Source organism: Leptosomus discolor, chromosome 1, assembly GCF_034619465.1.
Source record: "Leptosomus discolor isolate bLepDis1 chromosome 1, bLepDis1.hap2, whole genome shotgun sequence".
Lineage (NCBI taxonomy): Eukaryota > Metazoa > Chordata > Aves > Leptosomiformes > Leptosomidae > Leptosomus > Leptosomus discolor.
This window is the reverse complement of record NC_141391.1, coordinates 116,956,061-116,966,546: the sequence shown is the minus strand read 5'-3', so window position 1 is coordinate 116,966,546 and position 10,486 is coordinate 116,956,061. Positions and strand designations below refer to the sequence as shown.

The following is a 10,486-nucleotide window of genomic DNA, read 5'->3' as shown; positions in this document are numbered from 1 at the left end:
AGTCCAGGGGTTTGGGAGATATCTACCCTGATGGCCCTTGGCCACACAGCAGCCACCCAGTCTCGCCTCTCGCCCAGGCTGCAGGCACCCGTGGGTTGTGCTTCCCCTGCTAGAAAAGGCAGGGCCAACGGAAAGTGCCTGTGACTTGGTATGAGAACAGAGCAGCTCAGAGAACGGTAGTACAGGGGATCGTTTCCCTTTCACCCCAAGAGCGAGCTCCCACTGTTCGGTCTCTACCCCTGCCTGCCAAGGCGAGCGATGGGGAAGCAAGCCCGAGCAGAGTGCTGGCAGGGACCAAGCAACAAGAAAGACAGCGGCGCGGGTTGCGACCTAATGTGTATATCATCAGCATCGCTTGAGTCACGCCCATTTGCCTCCAGCTATTACAGCGATCCTGCTGCCAAAGAGCAACCGCGTGGCCCGACCAAAATGATCCGGCTGCTGCTGAGGACGGCACTCCTGAATGAGTCAGTTGTGCTGGGAGTACAAGGCAGCCCAGATCTGTCTTCCTGGAGAGATGCTTCACAGTAACCTTGTGCTTGAAACGGTTTTGTCTTTGAGGCGACTGTGGTGTTCGTTCCCATTCATCTGTGTGAATAAACCACGTGGACAGACAGACGTCCACAGGGAGTTGGAGTCTTACTGCGGGAGCTCGAAATGCTGGAGCCAATCCCGAGGGAGGGCCGGCTGCCTCCCTAGGCTTGAGAAAGCCGCCCTGCCCAAGCCTCAGTTTCCCCACTGACGCAGGAGCAAGGCCAATGTTTTCCTCAAAAGACCAGAGAGTGTTTGTGAAGCCCTCTGAAGAAGGGCGCTCCTGTGAACACCAAGTTATTTTTATTATTGGGGTCAGGGAGGAGAACACGCGCAAAGGTGATGAAGCTTTTGAAACACAGGTTCCCATTAATAGTCTTTAGCACACACAGTTCTTATTATAATCTAATTTGACTGGAATTGGATTAATCTTATAATGCTATAATGTCATTTCCATGGTCTTTTAATATTTTTATTGTTACTATGCATTAATGCAATACCCTGCAAGAGCTCTGAGAAGAGGATGTGAATGTTTAGTGAATCTCTGATAACATTTTTGCAGGGCATTTTTATTCTCCTGTTAGGCTTGTATGTTGTAAAGTCACACAGTGCCTGGAAACAGCAAGAATGCACCCAAATTCACCTTGAATTATCTTGCAACAGGCTCCATTGGTGAAAACAATGTATTCAAAGCCAAGAAAGCAGGGGTCTGCTCCCAGCTTGTCCCTGATCTGCGCCAGGAGCTCACCTGAATCATGCTGGTGTTTTCCTCCCTGTCTTTTCAGCTGGAGATAGAAATAATTGGTCCATATAGGAATGTAGTGGGTCTGTGGTCTATATCCCTTGCCATCTAGAAAAGCTTTCTTCTATTATCAAGCTTTAACGCTTCCTTTTTACTGCATTTATCCTGAAAAAAAAATGCTTTTTCCTGCCTGTGCTCTGTATTTCTTATTTTTTTTTCTTTTGCTATTATTTATTTCACTAGTTATACGTCTTTTGAAGCATTAGAGTAAATGAGCTTTATCCTGCATCCATTTAAAGATGCTGGAAGTTTACTTCAAAGGAGCCTCATGATGCTTGCTCTAAATACTCATGGGCTTGTCCGTGAGGACTTCTAATAGGAGACTGCATGTGAAACATACTGAGCAAGCTGAGCAATATTACACTGGATGACGTTTCAGCCCTCAAATCACCTAAGAGAAAAGGCAAATAGACTGGTATTTTCTATCAACTCTTATCATCACCTCTGTTCTTTTTTCAAGTCTCACTTGAAGGTGGTCTTGATGCAATTAAAGCTTAAGGGCCAAAGCACGAGTTTCATTTTCAGTGCAAATACAACGCTAACCCTTTCTCTTCCACATGTCTCTGGTTATTCTGTTCTTTGGCTCCTCTGTTCAGAGAGCATGACAAAGCTGCAAATTAAACCTCCCACTCTGAAAATGGCACCGCTTAACATTATTAGCCTGCAGAAACAGAATTTGCTGGGTCACTAAAAGCTGGCTACCGACGCATCTGCCACAAGAGCCACATTGGGAAGCAAGTCCATATGGTAATAGAGACAGCTTCTGATTTCTGCTGGGTACAGCTTCCAAGGACTTGGCATCTTTTATTAGATGGCTTGGGATTGTGCTGGTTTCTGCCTTTCTATGCCACAGAAGGGTTGGGCTCCTGCACTTGCATCACCAAGACTTCACTGGGGACTCTGTGTAGGCATATGCATCTCCTGCAAAGGGTCCTTGCAGGATTGGAGCACTAGGAGGGTACCTCAGTCTGCTATCGCTGTTGCTCCTGGCCTCCGTTCTTATTTTTGTAAGCAAACAAGCAAGCGGGGGTTTCGTTTGCAAGGGCATTTGAACATGTGCACCCTTGAGAAGGGCTTTCTCGTTCATCATTTATTAACAAACAACATAAAACCCAGTCCCCAGTGTTGCCCTATTTACGCATTTCAGTGTTTCCTGGATGTACACCGACGCATTTCTGCCGTTGACACATTGTAGCGTTGATTGCTTGGGCAGCATCCCAAGTGCAGCAGTGCCTGCACACAGGGTTGGCTCACATCTGGCAACCTGGCATTAATACCAGCCCTGGATTCGGGTCTCGGCAACAGCGCATCGCAGCGGGACGGTCACGAGTTGGTCGAAACTTCGAAAGCCCGGCTGTTATTTTTGGTTTGCATGGAACAAAAGGGAGCATTTATGCCGTTTCCCAAGAAGCCGGGTTTCCGTGGAGCGCCCAAGGATTCCCTTTTTCCCTTAAAACAAAGGAACCCGGTTTATCCCTGAGCTCTCTTACGACCCCGGCTTCACAGCCCCGCTCCACAACCTCCCATAAGCCGCGCTCCGCGGCGCCCCCCCTGACCCCCGTCCCAGCCGCGCCCACAGGCCGGGGCCACCCCCAGCCCCTGCCCGGCTCCGCGGCCGCGCAGCGCGCCCTGCCCGCCGGCCGGGGGCTGCCCGCCTCTCTCGCCCGCCTCCGGGGGGAGCGGGCGGCGGCGGCGGCGGGGCGGGCCGGGGCGGGCCGAGGGAGGAGTTCGGCAGCGCGGAGGAAGCGCCGGGCACCCCGCGGCGGCAGCGCCGAGCGAGCGGGCAGGTGAGGGCGGCGGGCCGGGCAGGGCCGAGCCGAGGGGCGCGGTGCACCGCTTATTTTTATAACTTTTCGGGGTGGGGGCTTTTTGTTGTTGCTTCGTGCCCCCCCCCCCCCGCTTCCCTGTTGTTTTTTTTTTCCGCGCTTTGGACGAGACGATTTGTGCCTTTCCTCCTGCTTTTCGCCCAGGAGCCGTCGGCGCGGAGCGGCTGGGAGGGGAGGCGCGGCGGCCGCCCCGCTGCGGGGGCGATGCCCCCGCCTGCCTTGGCGCCTCCCCGTGCCGGCCCCGCCGCCTTCCCTTTGTGCCGCCGGGCCCGCCGCGACGCCTGCCCCGGGAGCCGGCGCCCCGCGGCGCCCCGCGGCGGGAGGTAAGGGCGGCCGCCGCCCCGCGACCCGGCAGCCATGCGGACCCTGCGGCCGCAGCTGGCCTCGCTGCTTCTCCTCGGTAAGTGCCGATTGCTGGCGGAGGCGGGACGGGACGGGGGTCCCCCGGGGGGGGCGAAACGGGGCGGGACGGGACGAGAGCCCTGGCGGGTGCCGGAGGGTCACCGCTGCGAAATACCTAGCGCCTTCCCCCCCGGAGTTGTCGCTGCCGGCGCTGTTCCTGCGGTCGGAGGCGGCGGGGGGGGGGGGGGGGAAATATGTATACATAAAATAAATGAGGGTTCGTCTCCACCTGCAGTACCCCGGTGACTGTCGTCGCTGAGCCGCGGGGCGCGGCGGGGGTCCGGCCGGAGCGGGCTGCCGGGGCGTGGGAGCGGTGGGAGCGGAGGGGACGGGCATCTCCTCCGGCGTCAAGTTGGGAAGGCGAGCGGCCGGCCGGGGGCTGCTCCGTGCTGCGGTCGGGGGGTGTCTCGGAAGGGAATCGTAAGGGTGGGGAGTTTTACGGGTCGGGGTTGAGCTTGCACAATGAAGGCAGAGAAAATGCCCGGGGTAAGGTAGGCTGCAGAAACAAAGTCCTTTTCTTGGCTCTCGGAGAGTACGTTGAAATGTAGAGGGAAGGCAGTCCTTGCTGTCGTAAAATGCTATTTGATTGCTTTGTGCTGTCTCTCCAAACTCCTCCTGTAGTCCCTTCTCTTTCTGCCTGCGTTTTGCACCCTGTGAACCGTTAAACGTGTGGTTTTGTCCCATCCCACAAGTGCCTGCCCAGGGGATGACTGCACACAGTTCTGTAAAGTCCTTTGGGACACCACTGCTGGGTGAGAGATACTGTAGCAATGCAAGATCCCTTCCTACAAATTTGGGAAAAGCAGAGTACAAGACAATGGAAATGCCTCTTACGGTTTTTGCAGCAGCCCATGTGCCTGGCTTAGTACTGATGAGTCAATAGGAACGTTTGTGGAAAATACAGTACGGCACCCTCACGCTGCTTTCTGCCTGTGTATGTACAGAGCAACCCCGGAGTTGTTTTGATTTGCCTTTTCACTGGTAAGGTTTTTTGCTGGCATTAATGCTATTGAGTGAAGAAGCAGCAAGGCTGGTAATTTTATTGTCTAGAGAATTGTCACATACTTGCTCTGTCAGTTTGGAAACAACACCCTTACCTGAATTGCGGTCGTGCTTCCATGTGTCCAGTTTCTGGGGGAGTGTGTGTGTGTTTCATGCTGTCTGTCTTTAGGAAAGAGAGAGAGAGATGTGACTCTTTGAAATGGTTTTGGAAAAGGTTCAAACTTCCCTTAACCAGTAGGTTTCTTCCTTGAGTTCCCTGAAAAAAGCCATCTTAAAGCTAAGTTTATCCAGGGTGACTTTGCTCTGTGAGCACAGGCAGTCTGTCATAGCCCGCAAGATGGGTGTAGACAAACAGCAGTCGCTAGCTGCCTTGGCTTCACACGCTCAATCTCTCCTGGTGAAGAACAATAACACCATTCTGGATTAAGTCTTCCTAATATGGAGCGAGCGGTTGGTCGGTCGGTCGGTTGCCTGCACGCTCCAAAGTGCACCCGGCGGCTGCAGCGGCGTAGCAGCAGAGGGCATCGTCTTGCCGAAGGCTTCCCGAGGCTGTACAGAAGTGGGACCTGTGCTGTACACCCTGTGTCTGGGCTAACCCAGCGCCTGGCCGACTGTCGAGGCTGCCCCGACTCTGTCCTTGCAGGAACTGTCTTTCTGGGTTTGACCGAAAACTGTCTCTAACGTGCCTTCGCCCTCCCCAGGTGATGACCTGCGAGGTGTCCTCTGTCACTTGGAGAGTGGGTTGTTTTTCTGTGTTCCCCAGATCCCATGGACATACCTAGTTTGTAAAAAGATTATGCTGGCCTCCTTGTGTTAAATGTGAGGCTGTTTTTAACGGTGGGAAGCATACCACATGCATTAGTTTTCTTTTGGGTTTTTTTTCACCTGGATTTCTTTAGACAGTTGATCTGCACTTGCTCAGCTGCCGTTTTTAACAAAACTGGGGTTGTGTGACCATGCCTCAAAGCCTCAAGTCGGACAGAAGTGCTTTAGGTTGCTGTTTGTAAAACTGAGTCATCGTTTGACTTAGTGGGGAAGAGGCTGGAGTAAAAAGCCTCATAACATAACATATATCTCTGGCTAGAAAAGGACTGCTGCTTTCCCAACAAGTAATGTTAATGCTAGAATATGTGGATAAGGTACCATGGGTTGAGCACGCAGAAAAAGGAATACAACTAATTTTTTCCTTACGCTTTTGCAAACTCAGAATCGCTGAAGGAGGATTTGTGGTTATGGAAAGAGCTGGTGGGTGATTTAATGTAATATATCAAGCATTAACTAGCTACCAGAATCCAAGTAACTGCAAAACCAGGGTTTGAAAACCCACATCTGGCATGTGGGTGTAACATTTGTAGATCTCCACTGTTTTTTCCCCTCTTGCTGCAGTGTTTGTTACAGGGTTCTTTAAACAAGTGGCACTTCATCACAGCAAGTACAAAATAGGAAAATAGAGCAAGTGCTGTAAATAATCCTCATGCAGCGATGAGACCATTAATACTTGTGCCAGCCAGTGCTAATCCTATGTGTAGTTGCAAGATTTACCTTCTTTTTTGTAGGGATGCAAAGTCTGATACTCCTCATATTTATAGTGTAATATATAGGAAACACAATAGGCTTCTGGGGAATGCTGAATTCATTCATGTCAGTGACTGGTTTATGAATAGTTCTGCTTTTGAGTCTCCTGCAGTCTCCAGAATACCACCTGTGAATGCAATTTACAGCTCTTTGTGTTCAAACATTGCATATGTATATATGTACATAGACTCATTACCCTCTTCCTCTCTCTATTCATGCATAGTAATTGGTGATTTATTTGCGATTCCTAGAGGGGAGCAGAGCCTGCGTAAGGTCTTGAAAGCTCACTTGTAAATGACATGCTGGAGTGAAATAACGATGCAGAGGCTACTCTTGGAGAAAGAAGGGGTGATCTTTAAGGCCTGACTGCTGGCGGGGAAGGGTGCTGGCTGGGAAGCAACAATGTGCAGGTGACTGCTGCTCAAGTGTTCTGCTATCGAACCCTCCTGCTTCTCTGCTGCCTACCTGGGCTCAGGGGTTGAGGGGTCAGTGGCTGACACCCAAGCCTAGATGCGATAGAGCTGAAGGCTGCTTGGCTGGAGGGGAACAGACGGAAAAAACAGCAGAGTGGGTGTTTGCACGCGCGGGGTTTGGGGTTGGTTTTGTTTACCAAAGCTAGCAGCCCAGGAATGTTGCTGGCGCCTCATCTGCTCCTCGATGCATTGTTAGCAACAGCGGCCAAGATCGTGCCTTCTCCATCTGCGTCTGCCCAAAGTCCTCCACTGTGAGCTTTGTTTTGCGAGCTGATTGTGCTGCCCTCCACCCCTGTGTTGCTGCCTCTAGATCACTGTGGTGTGCAGTGCCAGACCTGGACCGATCCTGAGTGTGCTGGGATGGGCTGTGGCCCTGCTTTTTCGGGGAATGTGTTGGATGTGGGCTCTGCAGATGGCCGTGGCTGTTGTCTTGTTTCTGCATGAGGTTCAGCCACTTCTGTGGGTTTCCCGAGCGTTGTGGAAGGCTGCTGTGGCCGTCGGTGCCAGGCTGGCAGGCTTCACTTTTGCGCATCCCCAAATGTAATTCTTCACGGGGAGACTCCCTCCATGCAGTCTTGGCCAGACTGCCTGACATTCTGAGGCTCCTGCAAATCCTGTTTATTTACACAGGAGGTTTTTGGTTTATGCGAATTGTCGTCTTTTAGTTGACCTTCCGTCGAGTTAGATGTCTTTATTAAAGCAGTTTTTATTGTAAATCGAATGTGTACTTGGAACACTTTTACCAGACCCATTATATAAAGTCAAAGACAGAATAAACAGCACTGCAGACCACAGGGAGGGGGGCAGGAGAGAGAGGGTCATAGGGAGAGCATCGTTTCTCTGTTGGGAGGCTTATTGCATTTTTTGGACCAGGAAACTGCTGCTGCTTTTTTTTTTAAAAAAAAAATTCTTTTAAAGTTCTTCCTTCTGGTCTCTCTTGGCTTCTTTCTTGCTCCTATAGAATCAGTCATGGATTCAGGCATTGACCTAAAGGTTATATGGTCTAGTATGAAGCCAGAGGTGGTTTAGTTGGTTTAACTCAGATGAATCAGCGTGCCATAACCTGGAAGAGTGCTCCTCACTGCCTGATAGTTAGCAATCTGCCCAGAAATTTACAGCACCAGGAAAATTGCCTGAAAGGAAGGGGGAAGCTTTTCAAGCACAATTGGGTTTTCTTCTTGTTGCTAGGGTTCCTCTGCTCGTGATTTGACTTGTCTACTGGTATCAAGGACGTTTAGGCCCTCCAGCCAGTGTCTGGAAAACTGCAGTATTGTGATTTGCCTCTGGCTTTTAAGTTGCTAAATACTCCTTAATGATAACCTTCTAAATTGGTTTTGACTCCATTTTTATATTGGCATCTCTTTCCCAGTCATGTAAAATCCTCTTAAGGAATAGTTCTCTGCTTAAATGTTAGGAGACGTTTAGCATCTGTTTCTTATCAGCTATGGAGAGGCTAAAATGAAACCTTTCCTGACAAAGTGGGGTTTGGTCAAATTGCAAGGCAGAGAAATTGGGTCTGCAGCTGCCTTCAGTGGATCTAGGATGTCTGCGTGCATATATGTCATTTCCAGCTCTAACCTGTTGCTCACCCTGTCTTCATCAGCGTACTAAGAACGTGTTTCAAATGATGTATGTTAGTAAGCTTTTTGTCATTAGGAGGTTTAATTAGCAAATGGCAATGAAACAAAAGGAAATCTTGCCTTCCTAGCTGCTGCTAAAGTCACATTTCAATAAGTAATTGAACATAAGCACAAAACCAGACCATCTTAGCTATGTGATGCAAAGCTTTTCTCGAAAAGGGAGAGGCTTTGACACTCAGGGCTTGTACTGTTGCTGCACAGTACTTGCACAAACCCTAAAAATCAGGGCTGCTTCTGAAAGGAGTTGTTCCAGGCTGGTTCCTGCCCTGTGGAGGGGGGAAGGGTGCAGGCCATGGTGCTCACGCGAGGAGCTGGTTGAAGGGGCTTGCTTAGTCTGAAAACTAACTTGGCAAACCCAGTAAATACATAACAGGGTTTGGTGAGCTTGTCTCACTTGAAAGTAGATCCGTTTTTCCCATGGTCCTGCAGACGTTTATGGGGGCCCAGGGGAAGGGGGTGTGCTGGGAAGGCAGGTGGCTGGAGGGCACGGTGAATTAATTTGGCTGGGTTACCCCGGTTTGCTGTTCATGCACCAGGGCCTCAGTACCATGGGTCTGGGGTGCACGACTGGTTGCTTAGCCCTGCCGAATGGGTGAGGTGAGTCCTGTGTTTGACCACACTCTTAGCTCGTATGGCTCCTGACAGAGGCTGCCTGCTCTGCCCTGCGTAGTGTTTAATCTGCAGTATCTGGCTGAAGCCACTGCCTGTACCCACTCTCCTATGGCTCCTTCTTTCCGATTTTACTCCGCTGCTGGTGGTTCCTTGGTGTTTCCAGGTCCATTTCCCACTCTTATTTGGCAAGGAAGATATTGGCCCACTGTTAAGTGGAGGAGTGGGGAAAAGATGAGCCAAGAGAGAGGCAAGGAAGAAAAGAAAGGTGAAGAATCCAACTGATAAGAAAGAAAGATGACAACAGGCTCTGGAGGATGGATCTTACCAAATGCTGGGCCTTCCACCACACTGATAGCTTTTAAAATGTCAAAGACTCTAGAGTACAAAAGAAATGGGGATCGTGAGGATCCATCCCTATTCTCTTGTTCCTGACCAGTGTGCTTACCACCCCTCTTGGCTGACTTCTCCCTTCCTACCAAGCTATTGATTCTGTTTGGGACTCGAAAAATTATCTAGCACTTCTCCTTTCTCTGCTGATCTTGGCAGCTGTTAGGACTTTGCCAGTCAGAAAGGGCTGAGGCTGCTGCTGAACTGCAGGAATAAGGAGATACCTGTGCAGTTTCTGGCCACAAAGCTGGCCCTGTCATGATAGCAGAAACCATCGGGATCCAGAGCGTATGCCACAGAGCAGCAAGCAGGGCAGCTGCACAGCCATTAGCACTGTTGAGTGTTCTGTTAATGCCGGTTGTTTGGTTTGGTGTTCCGCATTTTGTTTTTCTGGCCCTTGCAAAACAGCTCATCGGGGTCTGACGTGGTTGCAGGTGATTCTGATGTACAGCTCTTGTGGCACCGCTAAGTTTTGCTTTGTTATAACTAGTGGCATGAGACTGGAATTGATGTCATTTGCCCAGTGTTCGCTACTCTGCACACAAAAGCGGATAGATTTTCTTCCCGGCACATGCATTCCCCACTGGAGTTGTTGTGATTACAGGGGAATAGCAGAGTATGGGTGATGCATCTGGGTTTTTTGGGGATTTTTTTGTTTGCTTTCCTGGTGGTTGTTTTTCCCCTCCTGCTGCATGTCTGATCTCTCTGCCTGAGGCACACTGTCACTTTTACGGCTTTTGGGCTTTGTATGGAAGTTGATAAGCTTGTTAAAGGGAGCTGGGAGCATGGGGTGAGGTAGATGTGTTTTTCTATGGATTCTGTAGTACTAAATGTCTGTTCAGTATTTGAGAGGAGCTCAGCACTGACCCAGGCTGCTGTGTGAAACAGATGTTTTCTGAAGCCTTTAGAGCAATGGAGGCTTGAAGATGTGATACTGAGCCCCAAAAAAGCAAAAAAGTTTTTGTTTGCCCCTCAGGGAAAGAAAGGCTCTGATCTCTCAGCACAGGTATCAGGATTTGGCTGCTTAGATAAATTGAGGTTTTGACTTCTTGGATGAATCTTTCTGTCTCCATTCAGCATAATCACCAGGGATGTAGGAATCTGCCCAGGTTCCTCGAGATCTCTCTGAAAGCAGAGCTGGACCTTGAGGAGAAGGCAGGTGCTTGTTGCCAGAAGTCATCCAGAAGCTCTTTACTCTGGAAAACCATACTGCTGGAATCTGGCACTTATTAACTC

At 50.3% G+C, this 10,486-nt stretch overlaps 1 protein-coding gene across 1 annotated transcript in view; it reads left to right on the top strand.

Moving 5' to 3' along the window:
• Window positions 1-258: 258 nt before the first annotated feature.
• The window catches only part of IGSF3 (immunoglobulin superfamily member 3), a 101,383-nt gene continuing 91,155 nt past the window's right edge, over window positions 259-10,486 (top strand). The window contains exons 1-7 of the mRNA XM_086460355.1: window positions 259-483; window positions 1,994-2,110; window positions 2,840-3,116; window positions 3,304-3,559; window positions 3,797-4,047; window positions 4,992-5,114; window positions 5,265-5,300. Of these exons, the coding sequence (XP_086316481.1) occupies window positions 259-483; window positions 1,994-2,110; window positions 2,840-3,116; window positions 3,304-3,559; window positions 3,797-4,047; window positions 4,992-5,114; window positions 5,265-5,300 (1,285 nt within the window). The remainder of the gene's footprint in view (window positions 484-1,993; window positions 2,111-2,839; window positions 3,117-3,303; window positions 3,560-3,796; window positions 4,048-4,991; window positions 5,115-5,264; window positions 5,301-10,486) is intronic.